Raw genomic sequence first — 23067 nt, forward strand, 5'->3', positions numbered from 1 at the left:
CATCTATGTTGAAAATTTTGTCGAGGTTGGTCGGATGGTTCAAGAGTTATTCAGTAACAAACATAGTCACTTTCATTTTGATACATATAGATAATTTGTCGCACTAGAAAACAGATATTTGTTTACATACAGGGTTTTGTACGTAAAGTTTATATAAAAGTCTATATTAGAATATTAAATAATAGTAAATATGTTTTAGTGCATGTGTATTATGAAATTTGCCTACTGCTCTCTCTTTTAAGAAGTAATTTGGTTAAAATTTAAAAAAAAGAAATAACAAGATCAAAGAGCATACACCGTATTAAGAACTCAGCCCTATTTGTTGCAACAGAAAAGCTTTATAAAGGTAGATGTGTATGCAACTGTAAAAGTTATGTAATTAATGCACAACCACGAATAAACGACTAAAAGGCACATAAAGAAAATGAGTGCAGACTATTAATTTTCAAGAATAATTAAAACAGTTTTATTTTCGAATGCTTCCTTTTTAAATATTCGCAATATTTGAAATTTCTCACTTACATGTTTCACGCGTTTGAAAAAAAAAAAAAAAAACTGTTCCATTACAAGTAAAATTAATGTACTAGGAGTAGTAATCTCTCCCTACTCTCCCGTAAGTTCTACCGTCAAAATGAAATGATAAAAAGCTTCCCAGACCCGAACGTCATCTCTATTTAATATTTGATCGAGATCAGGCTGGTGGTTCGAAAGTTATGAATTCATAAAAGGGCACGATGCAAAACCAAACTCTAACAAATCCTTAAACATCTATCCATTACAGAGAAGAATCAAAACAAACTAATTTAGATGGTTTGTACATTTACATGATGAAAGATTATTGAAGCACGTATGAGAGACACGTCTCCCAAGAAAAAGCACCAAAAGGAACACCAAGAAAAACATGGAATGCAAGTGTGAAAGAAATCTTAGAGAAGCGACAAGTAGGGCGAGATAAAGTAAAGAAAATTTCAGCTGTCAGAACGCCAGGTGAGTAATGCCTTGATACCAAAAGGTAAAAGAGGACGAGAGGAGAGAAGGTAAAAGTAGATAATAAGAATGAATTATGGTAGATAGTAGGAAGGATCATACACTTTGTGCAACTGCTGGAGGATGTTTGCTCCCATACAGAGATAAAAACATATGTGGCATACTAAAAACGTAGGTTACACGCGTAAATTCTGTAATTTGTGGACTTATAGTACGATTATATATTTTCTATGTAACACCATGCATCAAACGTATAACTGAAAACATGTTTTATAATACTTCCGTATAAGTGTTTCATCGATACATACTTTCCGTATGACAGTATATAGGTTGTAAGAATCTCATATACAGATGGCGTATATAACATACAGCTGACGTATGTAATATACGGAAGACTATTAAATGTCAGACATCCTGCAACTGCGTGATGTAACATCTAAGCGGAAAAAGGCACTGTGTATGTAGCATATGGATAATGTATGTTCCGTACAGATTTTCGTAGTAAACATATGGATTCGTATATTTATGCAATATACCTCTGTCCAGATAACGGATTTTTCTCAGTGCATCCAATGGTGTGACGTATAACTTCTATTACCTTTGTTTCAACAGTAGAAAATGGGGTATGAATATCTGCAGTTAAAGTCACCGTTACCTATTAAAATTAACGAATTTATTCCATAACACCTTAAAGTGATTACCTACCTATCAACTGCAGGAAAAGATTTCAAAAATTCACTTTCGTTGAAGAGTTATTGTATAGAGTAACGGACGGACGGGTGAATCCCACTTGGGTGACCCTAATAATAAGTAATATGGGATCAAAGATTCGATGTAAACATTTGATACAAGGATGCAGCTGTTACTGGAAAGCTTAATATTATCATCTCAGTCTGTCCTAAAGCGGTGATAACATTTTTAGTTTCAAAATAAATTAAGAATTTGATTTAAGGTAAATAAACAAACTATTACAAAAATAATAATTTATTTGTTAATTCGCAAATAGGAAAAAGTACAATACACAAATCAAGTATGATCTTGTCTCAAAATCCTGGATATCCCTTCTCTTTAAAAGAACATAGTTGCTAATGCCTTACATGGAAAATTGTAATACCTTTCGTTTTAAATAAAAATCTCAATAGGTCAAACAGATTATTTTGCTACAGAATTTCTCAATCAGAGGAGGACGTCCATTTTTTTTAAGCAACAAGACCATATGTTAATAACTTAAACAAACATAGTACAAACTGATTTCTAGTACAAATACAAAATACAATGCTCCATAAAGTAGAGTACTTTACTTAATGAAGAAATTTAAGAGTGAGAGTTACTGAAAACACAAAGATAAATAATATTATAACATGAACATGATGTTAAATGACTGATACTATTTTAGTTTTTGTGGAATACTACTATATTACACATTAATAACACCAGAAGAAGAAAAGAGAGCAAAACATTTTTTGCTACGCCTTCGCTCTTCTAATGAATAGAAACAATTGTATTGTAACTAATGCTATACGCTGTCACAACCCCAGTTACTTACAGTGAAGGAAAGTGAAATACTAACAAGTAATTACAATTTGAAAGATTACATCACTTAGAAAGAATGTGACAATAACATAATTCATAATAATTTAATACAATAATGATATATTTCAGTTAGTCCATTTAGTACTAAAAAAATCATCTAGGTCAGTCATTTTCAACTGTATGGCCTATGGCGTTACAATTTGTTGCCCTTCTTAATAGTTCACACTTAGTAGACCGAAAGAATGCAATTTTTAGTTTTACGTCTTACGTTTATGCGTCGGAGGCTAAAGGAGACGGATGATTGTTGAAAAGTAGAGTAAATGATTATAAAACAATTGGTAGATGAGAATAGAAAAGAACCTCGAAAAAATCCAGACACGATGTTGTCCACAATAAACCTCACAGTACTCTACCATTACCATACCTCAGAGATGAGCTACCATACTCCTTTTAGAGAGAAAAGAGCCTCCAAGTGTCCTGACTTGCATAGAAGACAGTGGTGACAAGAAAAGCGAGCATTGATTACGTACTCGATTGTTTTGCAGGTATATCACTCGCGGGTCCATTCACTAACACTCGCTACCCTACGTCATTCCCTTCCCTCATTTCGTCACTGCGTTTCTCTCTGATTTTCTCAGATTGTAAAAACACAATTCTACGTCATACATCGAGCAGTTGAAAATGATTGATCTATCCGAAGCAAACATTGATTCAATCTGTATTTAACTTGTAAATTAATATAAATATTATGTACAAAATTTGTCTTTGTGTATATTTCATACTCCATGACACACTTTGGAGCTAAATTCTCTTGACACATCCCATCCCTAAATGCAATACCTCCTTTTAAACTTACACTGTTATTCCAATCTCCAATAGATCTTTCCGGGTACAGCCTTGACTTTAGCATATTCTTTTTGTAAAACTTATATACTTCTTACAGACAATTTTAGTTACTTGTTTAAAAACTTGACCTAATTTATCTTGACTTCCTAAAATTTCAATAAAGCACTTCGTATCATGAACCCTTTGTTAGACACCCTGCCTCGATTAATCTATTACTTCAATAGAAAATGCTTTGAACACGACCAGTTTGTCCATTCTCGCTGGTGAAGTGGCTAGCGCGCATACCTTTCCCAGGTTCGATCCCTGGTGGGAGTGCATTGAATACATTCCAGTTCGAATTTCAAGTAGGTCCACGTCTGATATAGCCACGGTGCTGGGAAGGGTCACTAAACATTAGAAGCAACAACCAGATAAGTACAATCATTTCCCCTTTCCACTAATTAATTATGCTTAATCATATCTCAAATGTGTGAACATGTAATAATCATTAGTAATAACGACGTTTAACCAGACTTTAAGTTTGATTTAAGAGTAATGATAGTTGATGTAATGGACGATGGTGTTTCTCTTTTTCAGTTCTAACGTATCTTACGGTGCGTTCCATTAGATAAGCACTTCCCTGCTCTTAGTTACTCCATCCACTCATAGATGTCACGACAAGTCTTCCAATACGCAAGGACAATCCAAGTCACAAATGAAGAAGGCGTTTTTGACATCCACAAATAAACATTACATAGGAATGCACGGGAGCATAAAGATATTCGATAAAGTAACAACAATGCGATCAGTCGACACAAGCCTTCAAGGTCCTTTTCCATTGTTGTTACTGTCAAGAGGTGGCTTCTCCATCTTGCTCCTTACCCTCTTCTGGATCATATGCACACAACTAAAATAAAATAAAATTAAATTTTTGATTTTTGGTGCTTTAAAATACAATACAATAGTACATAGAGTTTTACAACAAGGCGTAGAACAATTTCATTTCTTCTTTTTATTAAATCCTACACTCTTGTCAACCCAAAAAAGAAAGAAAAAAAAAGGAATAATCGAGAAGTTTGATGCAATAATGGCGTAAGTCTGAAACATGCAGTTGGAGAAAAACGATGTTGAAAATTTAAGTAGTGTTTTTTCTTACATAAATAATGTAATATGTAGCATTTTATTCCGATATTGAATTGAAATGTTACCAGGAGGCTAAACAAATATGGCACAAGCCACAAACGCGTTTGATGCAAAAGGGGCGTAAACTCATTTACGCCCTTATTACATCAAACTCCCCAATTGAAAAATTCTTATGTTTATTTGAATCTTTTTCTCGCCAATTGGGTATAATGCTGTAAAATAGGATTAATTCTATTCTATATTCGAAGTTCCCTACATTTCTTATTCCAACATTCAAAAATATATTATTCGAATTATTGTTCGATTACAACTAGCATATGGATCACTGTTAGAGTTACGTGTCACTTTTAGAAGCATAGTGTCACTGTTATATGTATATGTGTCACTGTAGGGAAAAGCTAACAACAATATACCCAATCTACTTAACAGTGCATAGGACCTTTTTATTTTATTTTATTTTTTACACTCAGTCACATAATAAATAAATCATCTATTTCAGTAAAGTAAAAACTGTCTACCAACAAATGATGCACCTTCTAATGCCATAATTTGTCTTCCTGATTCTTCTGTATATATTTGGTATGCTGATTTCAAAAGTAATCTTTATTTTCCGTCAGCGGGTTCTTCGAATCCCGGAAGGAGCTCATGTGGTTCGGATTCCACGTTAATCAGTAGGTCCGGTCTCATATAGCCTCGCTGCTGAAAAGGACCTTTAACTCAAAATCAACTCAACTCAAGAATTTTCAAAGGAATTGTCTTGAAAAGTAAACATATACAAGAATTTTAGGAATGATAAAAAAAAATGGATCAAAAAGATTGCGATCTTGGGCAATAATTAGTTTCTGGATCAGGGGCTACAAAATTTTTGAACGACCCCTAAATCGAGTTTTCTACGGAATAAGCACATCATACTGAGTTGAGTGATAGTTTGGGTTTTCTCTACGCTATATGTAGTTCTCCAGACAAGGCCTACAAGAAAATTTTTGATTGAAATATATTGGATCTTTCGATCCGAAAACGAAATGAAAACTTTCATTGAGTTCATCGTTCCATGATTATGTCCTTTAGGCTAAGGGAAAGATGATTAAAGCAAATGAGTGATGATGTTATAATTGGTGGAATGAGAATGTGGGAGGAAACGGGAGTATCCCGAGAAAATCGACGGACGCAATGTTGTCTACCACAAACTTGCTTGGCAGAGGATCGAGCCAGGGACCCCACGCACCAGAGGTAAGCACTTTGCTACTTCTTTTTGGTTTTCTAAAGATCAACCGAGCATTCCTCAGTTTCTTGAGCACCCGAGTTTCCTTGTACAGGCTTTTTAACCTTTACAAAAGTGGGCAGGGACACGAGTACAAACATATCCAGGGCAGTAAATATTCCCATCATGTCTACTGTCCCGGAAAAAGGAAACCAAACTGAATTTCTCTCCTAGTTTTGTAGACATGGAAATATTTTTCTCTTGTAACTTTGTTACTCGCAAGAAGGAATATTCGTAAGTCGAAGAATCATTGTGTTCATTTGGTTGCCAACTATTAAATGCAGCCAGTTTTTATCAAAATAACTTTTTTTTTTCATGAGTACATGTAGTATATAAGTGGTCTATGTACTTCGTTATTTGCTAATTTGCTAACGAGAAGTAACCGGAAATATATACCACTTATAATAGAACATATTTTATAAGAAAAAATAGAAGTTGCACGTTGCTGAGATGAGGATGTTGCAATGGATGTATGAAACGACGCGGAAGGACAATATTAAGCATCAAGTGATCTGAAGAACAATAAAGGTAAGACAAGTAGTGTAAAAACTGTAAGAAAGTAGAATTTAATGCTTTGGGAACGTAAGAAGGAAGACTTTCGGAATACGTAACTCATCGAGTGAATGCTATAGAATTGAACAGGAGACGAGCGCGAGACTGAACAAAGAAGCAGCGGGGAGATCGTGTTAAGAACGGTATGGAGCCAAGGATGTTATAAAATAGAGGATCTGCCCATACGTATCTTCATCATATGAACTCAATGAAGCCAAAAGAACAACCGAGCATTGTCTAAACCTCGGTCTGATTGGCTACTCTCGCTTCCGTCATGATTGTTGGCTCGAAACATTGCGATCTTAGTGGCGCGCAGTGGACAGAGTAGGTGTGGCGAAGCTGTGACGTATGGCTTCACGATTTTGTTGTATGAGCAAATCCTCTATTTTATAACATCCTTGTGTGGTGCAGTGTGCTGCCACAGTGGATATGACACAAGATAAAAGATGGAGAACAGCAATCCTAAACGTTGAACCGCACTAACAATAAACAAGGTTTAGAAAAAGAAAATACTGATTTATACGAACAAACTTTTACATGTTTTACCATTTAACTTAATTGTTTTAAATTTAATAAATGTTGAACTACCCAAAACATTCTAAAACTTAAGAAAGGAAATAGTAGATACAATATATTTATTTACGCAATGCGATTTCCGGTCGATCGAAAAAGTATAAAATGCTTTTTCAGGCCAGCCAACCTGAATGAGGTTTTCCTTATTCACACCAGGCAAATGCCGAGGTGGTGCCTAACTTATAGAGCCCAGGCTGCTTCCTTCTTCCCCAATGCTTTCTTCCTTCCCTTTCCCCGGATAGTGTGCTCGCCGAGGAATATCATCTCTCACACGTGACGGACTAAATGGACATCGATGCCGAAAGCTCAGGAATCTGAATCTTAAATTCTAAATCGTTTACGTAATGGTAACAAAATAAAATTTAAATTCAAATTCACGTAAGAATTTATAGGCTATATTTTCTCTACTTTTCTTGGATTCAGCACCCGAAACACCATATATAAGAAACAGATATAAGTGTTTAATATAATTTTTTTTACTGTACATGTATAATTCTTTATACAGTAAAGATAAAGAAACAAGTTACAGATATTAGTTTTACTTACGCAAAAATTATTATAGCTGGAGCTGAAAGCGCTGCAGAGAATAAGAAGACAGCATTCGGAAAAACGTCCAGAACGCTTGAGTAGATGGCGCTGTATATGGAGTTCATAAGAACAAATGAAAGATTTTCTGTGATGCCAATGAAGGACGTCACTTTCCCTGAAATATCAGAAGTTTTATATAACACTAAATTATTTTAACCATCTCTCTAATAGGTGTACTGTACATACAGTTATCAAAATAATTGAAACACTTCAAGAAAATTCAACTTAAAGGTATTTATTTGCTTATCTTTAAGTCTGTAAAATAGCTTAGATTTGTTGTAGAATTAAGATATAAAACACACGAGTTCTGTCCAATATAATAGTGGACCATCCTTCATGAAATGCTGTACTCAATCACGTCACTGATGACTGAGAAAGAAATCTGGTCCGGATTCGCTGCTAATCTTGATGTTTTTAAACAATATTTCAGCTATTCCTTTATTTGTCTGGTGTATTGTCATCTTGGAAGACCTATCTCACTGTTAATGAGTAACATCTGCACCATAGGATTCGCTTGGTCATCTTAAATGTTCATATAATATCACAGTAATTCGTCTTTTATGAGTAATAATATAACCAAAGGAATAATATAACCAAATGAAAGGAAAGGAAAGGACGACCCATATGAACACAGAGCTAATGGTAGAATATGTTTTATTGTAGGAAATCTGTTTGGACATCCGCCAACCATAAATGCGATCTGTTGTTTGAAACAAGAATAAGGTGAGTCATCCAACCATATTAATCACTTCTAATCTTTTGTGTTCTCTGTTTCATTTTTCACCCTATCGCTTTGACGACGGTAATAATAGATTTCAGAACGGTTACTCGGTTGCGGGTTTGAAGTTAAGTAGATCTCGTTGGACTATGATTGTAGAAAAGAGTTCGTTCCAGATGTTGACTCCCTTCTGTGTCGCACTTGTCTACGAATTTTTCTGACAATTCTCTAAAATGTTCGATTATCTCTTTCATCTAGCCATGGATTTGGTCCAGTACTCCGTCTCTTTGATGGTGCAGCCAAAGGTTCTGCACCCTGCCATCATCTTTGGTACTTTGCTCTCAATAAACCTAATACTGTCGCAGTCTTGGACACATCCGCTGCAACTATAACAGCGGAGTCGGAGAGGTTTTTCATTTTGTACCACCAACATATGTCCTATTTGCACACATGAATTCGTAATAGAACGCATTGAGTACTACTCATTATCTTCCAACACGGGATTATTACAACACCGTTGATGTGCACGAATTCGGTATTAGTAACTCAGAAATACAAGGTGACCCAAAATTTGGTATACTGATCAATTCATTGCTTTTTATATAATTTCTTATTGATATACATCAGGTAGAATTAGTTTTATTATTATTATTATTTGTTCTTAATGTCTTTTTTACTTATATATTAAGCTCGGAACAGCCGAAGCAAATAAACGTATAAGCCAGAATGTTATACTTGATCAATGCAGGGGTGTACACCTACTTTTGGGCCAAGTTGTATTACATATTACAGTACGTAGGTGTTTTCATTACCTTGATAACGGTAGAATCTGGAAAAAGGTTTGATGGTAATATCATAAATGAAGAACTATCGATAGCGCATATAGTTGGAAATTTATAGCGATTCTTGTATAAGAACACTCTGTCATATTGTTTCTACTATTTCACCACTTCCAAGCCTATTGCATTGTATGATAAATGGAACGTTCAGAGCACAACGGAATTAAGTCTAGTTACTCAAGTTGTGGGAGAAAGAAACATGAATTTTGTACGGTACGTTTAATTACATGAAAAATTAATAGGCTACTTTTTTTTTTTTTTTTTTTTTTTTTTTTTTTTACATTGTAAAGAGTTATTTATAATATATGGACGAATTTTAAAGCTCTGAACGGAGTTTCAGATAGAGATCCTAAATATGAAATACTGTATGTCCAAAATAAGCAAAAATATACTTGATTTTCTTGTGCACTGAACATACCAAATCTGAGTGTCTATCTTTAGCATAATAAAAGTTCATTACAAAGAATCTCATTCTTAAAATTTTCATTTTCTTTTCTTCTGTTTTATAGTTTAATCAAAATGGATCATTTTGACGTCTGTTAGATTATAAAACAGAACAAGAGAAAATGAAAATTTTAAGAATGAGATTCTTTGTAATGAACTTGCAATTGAAAGTAAAATATTTATTATTAACGAGATTTCTTACTGAGTTCCAATATTTATTTGCTTGCTTGTAAATAATTTTGAACTTTCTCTTCATCATAGTTTTAAAATGAAATTAATTATGCTATTAACAATACTAGTTGTTGCGTCCATGCTTTGGCCCACTGTTCGTCGCAATAGTTTTGAATCTGCAAATTTCCTGTAAGTTAGCGACATCTGTTGGCACGAAAAAAACAGCGACATCTACTATTATTTGGGCTGTTAACTATTATGGATTAGCGTTACACAAAGACTGACATGTTTTTCAATTATAAATAGGAATTATATAACGTTTTACATTGTCATATGACTTACTTACATCAACTATTTATTGATTTTAGAAAGGCTCACGACTCGGTTAGGAGAGAAACATTATACAACGTTCTTACAGAGCTTGGAATACCGAGAAAGCTAATTAGATTAATTAAGATATGTTTAAGTGAATCCCAAAGTAAAGTCCGGGTAGGAAAATTTTTGTCCGCGAGCTTCCACGTCGAAAATGGCCTGAAACAAGGAGATGCGTTGTCGCCATTATTATTTAACTTTGTTCTGGAATACGCTATAAGGAAAATCAAAGATAGCAACCAGGGCCTACAGTTGAACGGTATTCACCAGGTTATGGCATATGCTGATGATGTAAATTTAATAGGGGATGATAGGAGAACAGTAGAAATAAATGCAGAGATATTATTAAACGCTTGCAGGGAAATGGGTTTAGAATAGGGATGGCCAGATCCGGATATTTTTGGATCCGGATATCCGGATCCACTTGGGTCCGGATATCCGGTATCCGGATATCCGGACACTGGATCCGGATCCGAAATTTCGGATCTTGGATCCGGATCCGAAATTTCGGATCTTGGATCCGGATCCGAAAATCCGGATCTTGGATCCGGATCCGAAATTTCGGATCTTGGATCCGGATCCGAAAATCCGGATCTTGGATCCGGATCCGAAAAAACGGATCTTGGATCCGGATCCGAAATTTCGGATCTTGGATCCGGATCCGAAAAAACGGATCTTGGATCCGGATCCGAAAAAACGGATCTTGGATCCGGATCCGAAAAAACGGATCTTGGATCCGGATCCGAAAAAAACGGATCTTGGATCCGGATCCGAAAAACGGATCTTGGATCCGGATCCGAAAAAAAAACAAATCTTGGATCTGGATCCCAAATTTCGGATCTTGGATCCGGATCTCAAATTTTGATCTTGGATCCGGACCCGAAAAACCGGATCTTGGATCCGGATCCGAAACTCTGTGTCAGAAAATTAGGGTGTTCCGAATAAGCAAAATTTTCGAAATTATTGACAAAGTGATTTTCATTCCTATGCTTAAAATAAGATTTTAAGACACTTTTGGTATGTTATCGTGTGACAGCCTTGAGTTCTATTCATTCTGTTGATATTTGGTTTTCGTGCCTTAATATGTCACAATTACTCCAAATTTGATTGAGTAAAACTGTCGACTTTGGTGAGAGCAATTTCATTGTCAGATTCGATTGTAGTGGAAAAATTTGTCCTTTGTTTTCTGTAACACTAGTCAAATGCTGGGATGAAACAGTCTCAAGCACAAGCTTCTTCATTAGGCTCAGGCTGCTTAGTTTCCTAATTCTTTCTGAGTTATTGTGGTCACTGAATGAGGCCATTTCCTAGTCGTGATGGGCTAGGCCATTGCTAATAGAACAGCCCATAAAATATAGATCAAATCAAATTAAGGAGCAACTTCTTTTTCTTGCTCTTGATAAACTTTTTTTCTTTCTTTAAAAATACGTTTCTCTGTGACCGTACCACTCCAGATAGAATTAAGAATTATAGTAGAAATTAAGTTCTAAATGGCAATTAAGGTATCAAAATCAATGTATTAATGTATACAAAATACCATATGGAGCCTCGAGCAGTAACACGTATCTTTGTAATTAGTAATCCACTACTATTAACTCTGCATAGGTTGTATAAGGAGCTATATCATTCATGTAAACACATAGGCGGATCCAGGGGGAGGGCGAAAAGTCGTTCACCCCTACCCAGCGCCACCATTAACAGTGTACTTTAGTAGTAATTTATGGCAATTTCAGATCATCTAAGTAATTTTTCACTACTAGCATCCCCAACCGCCCCCTAAGAATCCATCCGGCCCCTCCAAGAGTCCGTTCTGGATTCGCCCCTGCGTAAACATAATATACAACTCATTCAAGAGTACATTTTGGTGGCTTTTTTAAAATTTTCATTTTAAAGGATTGTCATTTCTCGTGGCTACTTATGCAATTTTGTCCAGAGGCATACATGCAATTTCCAGTCATTACGCAAATACATTTATATACTTAATAGACCTCGGCTAGTTGGGGGCTTCGCCACTAGATCCCCGTTACTAGGGCCTCGCACCACAAAAGCCTCTAATCATAATCAATTTAAAAAGAAATGTCTGGGGATTTGCCCTTAGACCCTCTGATATCTCATTTGATCGGCCTATGACCTCGAATCTCGTAAACCTACAACCATACCGAATCTCAGTTCAAATATCAAGTTGTATGTAATATCCGGTATCCCGAGATATACCGAATTTCAGTGCGAGTACATGGGGGCTTTCCCCCCAGCCCACACATTTGCTCGGTCTACGGCCTCGCACATCATATGCCTGCAAACATAACGAATTTTTAAGGGGGCGTGGTGGCTCAGTGGTAGAGCGTTCACCTCCGGTGCTTGGGGTCCCTGGTTCGATCCCAGCTCGCGCCGTGTGGACTTTGTTTTGGACAAACACCGTGCTCGTGGGTTTTCTCGGGGTTTTCCCGTTTCCTCCCACTTTCTTCATTCCACCATTTCATTTATTTCTTATAATCACCGTCTCCTTTAGCCTAACCGGGATAAGCGTGGGACTTAAAACTCAAGGATTTCATTTCATAACGAATTTTTGTTCAAATAACAAGTTTCATTTCTCTAACATTCCAGGATTCCGAGATATAAAAGTCTTTTCTCCCCGTCAATTTTCTTCCCTTCTAAGACATACATAAAAAAAAAAAAAAAAAAAAAAAAAACGCTGAAGTACATACCTAATTATTCCAAATGAAAAGTCCAAATACCAAATTCTATGCTCCTAACCTTCAGAGGTTCCCAGATATCGACATGTTATTATAATAATTACAATCCCCACCCTCTTTCTTTTCCATCTCTTTTCTTTTCCTTTTTACTATAACGTCAAAAAACACTGAAACACATGTCAAATTATTTTCAATGAGAAATATAAATACCAAATTTCTAGTCTCTAACCTCAAAGGATTGAACATATTAATAAAATAATTGTAGTCCCCACTTAATTTTCTTCTCGCCCTTTTTCTTCCCTTCTGGAGCACATTAAAAAAAAAAACGTTGAAATACGTATCTATTTATTTTAAGTGAAAAGTCCAAATATCAAATTCCATGTTTCTAAACCTTTAAGTTTCCGAGATATAAGCATATTATTATACTAATTGCAATAATTGCAATTACCACCCCTTCTTTTACTTTCTACATCCTCTCTGCCCCTTCTTTTACTTTCTACATCTTCTCTGTCCCTTCTAATTTAAATATCAAAAAACACTTAAACAAGTATCAAATTATTTTCAATGAGAAACCCAAATACCAAATTTGAAGTATCTAACGTCAAGAATCATCAATATTTTCCACCCCATTTTCCCCCTTCCTCGTCGAATTTCCCAAAGTCCTTCCTTAGTGGTATCCTACGTCACAAAGCCTATAAACTGTCCAAATTTCAAATTTGTAGCTTAAACGATTTGGCCTGTACGATGGTCTGTCACTCACTCAGGACTTTGCCCTTTTTATATAGAGAGATTTAAGATTTTATAGGAAAGCCATGGATTTTGTTCTAAGGCCGCCAGTGTCTTAGAAATGTAATAGCTTTGCTATAAACATTAAGCAATCAACTGACTGATCTGCGTCTATATGTATTATGTAAAATACCGCTTATGATATTTATTTTGCTCGTAATAAAAAAAAATAGAAATGATGAAAATTCAAAGACATCCATGATTTTAGCGTAATATTGCAGGAGTTCAGATCATTGGATTAATCATAAAAGCCGACTGTATCAGATAGACTACATTTATTTCCAATGTGGCACAAAGAAAATATGCAGCATTACTATGGAGTTTTTCAACGTTTTAACTCATTCTGAAAATATTATCACAAACAACCGAATTTTAGTCCTAACTTGATTAATATAGTATAACAAAAGGCAGATCTATACAACTACTGACTTGAGATGAAAGTGGCATACTTGTAGTACGTTTAAAGATATACTAAAGACTAAATGATGGGGTGTGCGAAACAGTGGTCTAACCCCGAAAAATGTGAAAATGAGATTTTGATGTAATCTTTTGTCATTTGAATTGAATTGTCTTCCCACTGAGTTAGATAAAATTCACCTAGTAAATTTTATACATATGGATATTTTAGTTCTGGGTCTCAATCTAAGGCCTAAAATATTCAAAACAGGAGTCCGAATCTGAACTTCGAAATTCCGGATCCAAGATCCAAAACTTCGGATCCGGATCCAAGATCCGAAACTTCGGATCCGGATCCAAGATCCGAAATTCCGGATCCGGATCCAAGATCCGAAACTTCGGATCCGGATCCAAGATCCGAAACTTCGGATCCGGATCCAAGATCCGAAATTCCGGATCCGGATCCAAGATCCGAAATTTCGGATCCGGATTCAGGAACCGGATATCCGGATCCGGATCCAAGATCCGAAATTTCGGATCCGGATCTTATAGGATCCGGATCCGGATCTTATAGGATCCGGATATCCGAGATCCGGATCCGTCTGGCCATCCCTAGTTTAGAAGTAAATGCAGAGAAAACTAAATACATGGAAGTGCATCGGGACCGTAATACGGCAAATTGTGGAGGCGTTAAAATATTAAATAATACTTTTGATAAAGTGGATACTTTCAAATATTTAGGATCAATATTAACAGACGAAAATCATATTCACGAAGAAATTAAATGTCGACTAAAAGCAGGGAATTCGTGTTACTATTCGGTTCAAAATCTCTTGTCGTCGCGAGTTCTGTCGAGGAATTTGAAGCTTAAAATATATAAAACGATAATCATGCCTGTTGTTCTGTATGGTTGCGAAACATGGTCGCTTACTCTGAGTGAAGAACATAGACCGAAAGTATTTGAGAACAGGATCCTGAGAAGAATATTCGGACCCAAAAGGAACGAGAATGGGGAATGGCGGAAGCTTCATAACGAGGAACTACATAGTTTATACGGTTTACCCAACATTGTTAGGGTCATCAAGTCTAGGAGGCTTAGGTGGGCAGGTCATGTAGCTAGAATGGAAGAAAGTAGAAACGCTTTCAAAGTCTTGACTGGTAGACCCATAGGAAAACGACCATTAGGAAGACCTAGGCGCAGATGGGAGGATAATATTAAGATGGATCTCGCAGAGATAGGAATACAAAGTAGAAACTGGATCCAATTAGCTAAGGATAGAAGTCAGTGGAGAGCATTTGTGAACGCGGCACTGAACCTCCGGGTTCCATAGGCCATAGAGTTAGTTAGTTTAGTTAGTTCATATGACTTACTTATGACACTAAGGAACTTTAGCAATAACAACGTATAACTTACTTACCTAGTTCATGACCTGGAACTAGTTTGGATAACATGGCTCGAATGACTCCCAGTCCAGCACCAGCGACGAAATCCAGGAAAGGAACTAGAAGACAAACAATATTATTAATTCACAGGTGTTGGTATCTTTAGTATTTACTACACTTTATACCATCAACCAATCTATTAAAAACAAAACCATATACCATATTCCTTAAAATTTTAAATGGTCAGATAATCAAGAAAACGAATTTGTGTGAACTACTACTGCTATTAATACTACTACTAATAAATAAATAAAAAGCAATAACTTGACAATGAATCTGCATCCAATTTATGACTTTATCTATTACTATTATAATTACGGTCCTAAAACTCTTGGTTGAGCTCTGCTGATTAATTTAAACTGTAAAATGTTTTATGTAACTATCTACTAGAATTCTCTCTCTTTTCAATAAATAAAATGTTTTGCTTTCGCAGGTTTCTTTTTCAAATTTATTTCAATATCTTTTATTTTGTGAAAATTAAATTTTGAAGTATATAGTTTTAATATTCTTAATTTAAATTTAAATTAATAATATACGCTGGTAGACAGCAGAAAGAATTACGTATTTGAAGTTTCAATTTCGCTCGGTAGATGTTAACCGCTACAGGATGTTTAGTGCTATCTAACGGTGTAATTGCGTAACTTCTACTTTCGTTTCAATAGTAGGAATATGGATAACCACTGTTAATCTCACCGCTACCTGTGAAGATGTTAACGGATTGATTTCGTTAACGAACATGGGTGAGATATCTATTGCAAACAAAAGATTTTTCTTTAAAAAAAAAAAAAAATCACTTTCATTCAAGAGTGATCGTGTGGGTTAACAGACGTACTAACATTATTACAATCTTACAAATCCCACTTGAGTGATCGTTAATATTAAATTTGTTTGCAATACAGATTCATTTTTCAAATCAAGAAACATTTTAATAGACTTGAAGAAGAGAATACTGATCTCAAAGTAAAACAGTAAAATCAAATAAAAAATATGTGAAAATTATGTGATAAAAATAATTTTAGAAGAAGAGAAGACGTAGAAGTCTGATTAAGACACAGTTAGTGTGTTGAGACTCTTACGTGTCCGTGTTTTCATATATTTTTCATATAGGTTTGCTCAATTTGTTGTTGTGTTTAGTTTGGCAATATAGAAACAAGGCCTGATAGAGATTAGGAGTGGAAATCTGATGGTCACACAGTTAGCGAGTTGAAATTGTTACGTGTTTGTGTTTTTGTATGTTTTTATCGCATAGCCTCGCTAACTGTATTGTTTTTAGTTTGACAAAAATAATTAATTTAAAAATTCCCCTTTTTAAAAAAATTGAAAATATAGTACCTACATCGGAAAAAATCATTCTTTGTTTTATTGTTTCATATATGTGAAGTCATGCTTGTGAAAAATCAACTATTTTGGTCTAATTCTTTTCGAAGTGTTCCTTACTGTAAAATTTTAGTTCATCATGGAATCCTATGTATCTGACATAAAAGCTTTGAAAAACTGAAGGCAAGATTAGCTTTTTGAGCGTAAGCACACTAATATAAAAGTTTCTGAAATATAAATCAGTGAATAAAATATTGTACTTACCTATATACATAAGCCACCCAACGTTTGCGAAAACTTGGAAAATACTGGCGGCCAACACACTAACAGATGCAAACACGCCTATCATAGCGTCTCCTATTTTTAACTTGTAGCTGAAAAGCTCCACTGAAATTATCGCTCCTGAAAAATAATATGCATTTATAAAATTTAATTTTAGTTCTATTTTCGTAATAATGTCGTAATATTTCATCCTTCAGCATTAAAGTAAATATAGTTGTTAAAGAATAAATCCCAAGGTCTATAGAAATCGGAACTATAGCTACGTTTATTTATTTTATTTATTTATTTATTTATTTATTTATTTATTTATTTATTTAACTTCACTGCGACTAGCCGTATTTTGCTAGTTTCATTTTCACATATGTTCGATTTTAAAGGCACCTTTAGTGTGTGTCTCGTCTATGTACACAGAAATTCAAGTTTATTCCATTTATCCTAATGTAGCTACGTACAGCTACGAACCACTACAGCAAGAATAGGTGGCCATTTTCCCCCTGTGACTTACATGTAAGAGATACATAATTTACATATTTGGATACGAGCTTAGTGTTCTCGAACACAGTGGAATAATGACTGTGCTCTCGCAAGAAAAATAGAATTGGAAGTATGTTTAAACCTTATGTTTTGACTTTAATATAATATAATCCAAAATATGTATAACATGTTGTGCACTTGTACAAGTACGTTTTAGTTTCGCAGTATCTTTTAGTATTGAGATTAAGGCGGGTTTTCATGCAAGAGTCCGTTGCGTTCTTTGCTTGCGATGTGACTGAATAGCCAATTGAGAAAGTTGAGCACGGTTCTACGTGTAACACAACTTTCTGTTGACTACACATAGAAATCGCAAGCAACGAACGCTTGCAAGAAAATTCGCCCTAAACCCCAGCCTGTTGTAATTTAAGAGTTTACAATATAATGAAGATTTGAGGGGGAACTAAAATGATTCAAGATTAGAGTAATTTTGTACAAAACCGTAAGTGCACTATTCTATACAAATAAACAACTTAATACCTAATAAGAGGTAAAGGTTGAAATTGATTGGGGTTGTATATAAATAGAATCTGAAGGTTAATTTATTTTTTAAAACTCAAAATCTTTCAGCAGAAATATGTAAAAGGAACACATAATGATACCTCAAAATCTTTATTCTACATACTGTATTGTTCTTTGTACACTAATGGACGAAGACAAAGGCCGTGTCCAAAAGATACAAGTGCGCATTCGACTTAAGCTAGCTAACGTCACTGACGGAACTGACGTCATCTAGTATGCATCAAAAGGTCCAAATTCACAAGTCTACAAGTGCATAGTGCACAGTGTGCGAAGATGTATACTACGATATTACACTTGTGTACTTCAGATGGCGATTCCTCGTAGTAAAAACAACGATACTGTCAAAATGACTTAAATAATATTTTAAAAAGCATGTTTTTTTTTAAATTTCTTTGTTGTTGAGGTGAATATTTTTTGTGAAAATTTCTTTGATAAATATGCAAATTAGTGATTCCAGGAGTGGAATATCAAAATGCTACAAAAACAAGTGGAACATATTTATGTTATGATCTCTGAGTATACAATGTAATTTAAAATAGTGTAGGAAAAGCAACCAAATAATATCTTTAATAACATTATAACGATATTTGTGCATGAAATATTACATGGCTCATGAACTGGTAGCTTAAATGTGATAATTAGATTATCGATACTGCAGTTATTTGTGCGTAATTCGCAAACTTTAATGGTATATGAATTAATATTCAAGCTATACCATAGAATAATTAATACCTATATTATTCATTGCTCTGTAGCTACAGCCACAGCTGAAAATGTTAATTCGTAGATACGTAATAAGGCATAATTTCCTAGTTTTGATTTTTAACAAACAAATTCCTTTCTGGGCTACCAAATTTCCTTGCACTTGGTCTATGTAAGGGAGCGTAATATTCAAATTACCGAACATTTGCAATTTTGAAAGTTGATCAAAAGTAAAATGTAGGTCAAAAATTTGATTCTACACGTTTATACTTGGAGCTCGCATGCTCGAAACATGCATTTCTCACTTTTGGACATGACCCTAATCCTTTTAAATATTTACAAGTTAGAAGATTTAAATTAAGTAGTCTAATATTCATTGAATCCAGCAAAATTAAAAGAGGATATGTGGAACACAAAGCAAAGGAAGTTAGCGTGTCCCGGGTTCTATACTCAGAGAGAGAACATTTAAAAAATTGAACGCATTACGGCGACTTGGATTCCATTTTAAACTCAAGGTCCGCGTCTCATGTAACCTCTGTGATGAAAAGGGTCACTAAACTTCAACAAACAAAGCATAATAATAATAATAATAATAATAATAATAATAATAATAATAATAATAATAATAATAATAATAATAATAATAATAATAATAATAATAATAATTTAATTTAATTTAATTTAATTTAAAAGGAAAATATATTAATTACCTATCATCATGACGATTGATTTGTACGCAAAGAAGTAGCCATACTCAACTTCGTTCCAACCAAATTTTTCTCTCACAAAGAGATACAAGATAGCCAGCTCACCTGTAAGAAATCACAGAGTAAACTAAAGATACATTTGATTATGTAAATAACGTTACTTAAATGAATATGGAAGAGTGAAAACAATGTGACAGTTTTAATTTAAAGATTATGACACCTCAACTTTTTAACTGAGAAAATGGTGTTTTAGCAGGTTGTAAAGAAGTTAAACGTATTTATTTGCAGATGATATAATTGTCAGCATATTAGAAAATTTCAGAAAAGAATTGAAGAATATAGTGTAAAGAGGAACACTTGAGAGAAGAAAATATAATTATAGGAACCTAGGGTATTGTTTCAAAATTATAAATTGGAAGGAAAACTAGAAAAGATAGATAGTTATATATGGCTAGGTAGAATTATTAGTAAAGATCTTAAATATAAACAAGAAGTAAAAGCAAGAAAAGAAATGCGAAGAAAAGCTCTTCAAAATGTGAGTCTGAAGAAGAGTAGAGAAAATTAGTTGTTTGGAAATAATAACAAATGAGGAAAATGTTCGCGAAAATTTAGAAAACAAAATCAATACAGGAAAGAGTTGAAAAGTGAAATAGAAATAGGTTAGGACATTGTTTCATAAGAAATTGTTTTCTTGTGGCCTACTTAGTAGACAAATATACTGTACGTCATCACAAATCACACAATCATGAATTGGCAAATGTAAAAAAAAAATAATAAATAAAATAAAATAAAATAAATAATAATAATCTAAAAGTAAAATAGATAATAGATCTAGTACTTGCTCGTCGAATTGAGTTGAATCTAATATAATCCGAAGCTAAACTACTCTAACATTGTAAATGACAAAAATAGTAAATGACAAAAATTTCCACACTAATGTAAGAAACCATGGCCAAAAAAAAAAAAAACACACACATGAAAGAAAATCACTGACACAAGCGCCAATGTAAATGCATATTGAAAGAGTACTCAATATAATCAATTAAATTATACTAATTTCATGAAAACAATAGAAATTATATCATGATATTATTTTACAGTACGATAGTTTTAGTTAGATGGTCTGTCAACACTGCAACTAACATATTCGTTACTTCTACAGTTCTTCTTGCAATAACTTGAGACACCACAGTTTAACATTATGTAATATTCAATATAAGTATAGATAAATCTAGAATTCTTGAAGTCATAAACTCTTACCAATTAAAGGCCCTTCAAGGAATAAAAATACAATATTGAGAAGGACTATCTGACAACGTCCATAACCGCTCCTTGATTTTAAAGCTGCTTTGAAAGGGTCTATGAAATTTCTATAGTGGAAAATGTAGCTCCATGATTCACTGGTACTGTTCCTTGCTTTGCTTTCTATGGTAAAAAATGTGTACACTAAGCAGAAAATATTAGCAGCGATCATTATTCCAAACACACCATAAAAACCAGTTTTCTGGTACAATATACCAGCTGAACCGGTTCCAATAGCTTGACCCAAACGCATAACTGCCATGTAAACACCTAAACGAACAGTGCGACTGTTTTCAGGCGTGATGTCTGACAGATAACTACATAAAGCCATGTTCAAACAAATTCTTCCACCAGTCACTGCCACCGGTAAAATGTCTAACAGAGTGGTAAGTACTGGTGACCAATACCAAAAGAACACGGAAAGTATTAGTAAAATGGAAGACACAAGGGAGCCTAGTATTGGAACAATCATTGCTGACTTTCGGCCATGGATGTCACTCCAAGTTCCTAACATCAGTACTAATAAACATGGAACTCCAAATTCAGGTATAGGTCTCCAAGTGTTGATTCCAGTCACTTCTTTCTGACCAGCATCTTCTATTTCGTTGGTTTCGTTACCGTAAATTTCTGCAGCGTATGTGTCACAGTCCTTGTCCGAGAAATTCGGGTTCAAATAACAAGATTTTTGTAAAAGTAAATTCTGAATGGTAACACTTTCCATCATGTAGGAAATAACGAAGGATACCATAATAGGTTCGACACATTTCCCCAGCAAAGACTTCCATTTTTTGTACCACCGACTATCTTCCACAGAATCGTCGCTAATTGTAGAACTCTCTGAAAGATTTCGAAACATGCTGTTGTCCGATTGAATTTGAAACGAAAGTAAAATGTTGTTGAAGCTGGTGAGTATTTATATGCGAATATCAATGAATATATAATTAATAGATAGATTGATTATTATATGCATTATAAACAATACTTGATTGGCATGCTCTTGAAGATAATGGGCAACCTCTTAGCGTTCTCGCGTCAAATCTGCAGCCTCTTCACTTTCATATTAACATAATGACGTATTTAGCTACTGTTCATTAAAAAATTTGATAAAAGTTAAGGTTCTATTGTAGACAATAGACTACACTAGATAACATTATAGACCTCTAGGTATTCTAATTAGCATTGATAATTATCTTAATATTTTGGATAATTTATTATTTCATAAATATATATCGAAGATATAAGATTACAATTCATGCACTAATCCCAATACTTAATACACTTAGTGTTTCTAATGTTGATACACTAAATAGTACTGGACATAAAATTCTGGATTAAATTTGTTCGAAAGGGGAAGGGAGAAAGGGCTTGTTGTCCGGAATTGAATTGTAGAAGAAGAGCTTGACTGGTCCTTCAAAATTATGAGGGTTTTTGTATGAGTTATGACTTGACCGAATGGATACGGTCGCTACCTCGCTTATGGACACATATACACATTTGATTGATTAATGACAATAGAAAATTACATTTACAGTAGTGTTACAGTAGTATAGTAGTATTTGTTAAGTAATTATTTACAATTAATATAAATAGTGGAAAATATATTTACTCTTTATTGTATCTTTTAGCGTTTATATATTTTTCAAAATTTTTGGGTAGGCATGTGCCTATCCGGCCTACCCGCTAAAGCCACCACTCATGGTGTCATTTAGAAGTACAGTCATGGAGATGGTACAGATACATACGACCAAGTGCTCCTATACAAACTTGCTCTGACCTATTTTTTAAGGGGAGGGAATAATATGTTGTTCGAAAACCTAAGCTATACAGTAGTTACGCAGTGCACAAACATTAAAATGATTTGGAGATTATGGTGAAAAACGTAAATTACAAATTCTAAAGAGAACATTTTGGCAAATTGTTATATCCGAATATACATATATATTAAACTATCGATAATTTGAGTGTATTTACGTTTCAGCTAAACAGTTATTGCGTGAGAACATGCGAATTATTTTGTGGGAAAAAAAATCTGCAGTCCTGAACAAGTGCTGTCTCTATTTATTGAAGTTTAGGTCCCTTTTCGGCACCGAGCTTATACGAGATGTGGGTGCACAATTTAAGGTGGACTCCAACCACTGAAACGAGTTCAATGCTGTCCTACCGGGGATCAAACCCAGAACTCCAAATGCAGTCTTTGATATTTAGGATTAACCAAGGAATAGACATGCTTACTAATATAATACACTAGCGTATAGAACCGTGCTTTACTTATACCCCGTGGGACAGCATTGAGCGCATTACAGTAGTGCGGATTCCATTTAACACTGTAGTTCCACGTCTCATATAGCCGCAGTGCTGACAACGAACGGTAAATTTCAAT

At 34.5% G+C, this 23067-nt stretch overlaps 1 protein-coding gene across 1 annotated transcript; it reads right to left on the minus strand.

The window, feature by feature from the left end:
• Window positions 1–4167: 4167 nt before the first annotated feature.
• On the minus strand, window positions 4168–21543 carry LOC145679454 (putative peptidoglycan muropeptide transporter SLC46). Its single transcript, XM_081750034.1, has 6 exons — window positions 20646–21543; window positions 19389–19490; window positions 16906–17043; window positions 15300–15383; window positions 7421–7577; window positions 4168–4252 (listed from the first exon to the last, which is right to left on the minus strand). The coding sequence occupies exons 1-6, from the start codon at window positions 21541–21543 to the stop codon at window positions 4168–4170; spliced, it is 1464 nt and encodes a 487-aa protein (XP_081606160.1).
• Window positions 21544–23067: the final 1524 nt, after the last annotated feature.

Source organism: Thermobia domestica, chromosome 2, assembly GCF_964235325.1.
Source record: "Thermobia domestica chromosome 2, izTheDome1.hap1.1, whole genome shotgun sequence".
Classification (NCBI taxonomy): Eukaryota; Metazoa; Arthropoda; class Insecta; order Zygentoma; family Lepismatidae; genus Thermobia; species Thermobia domestica.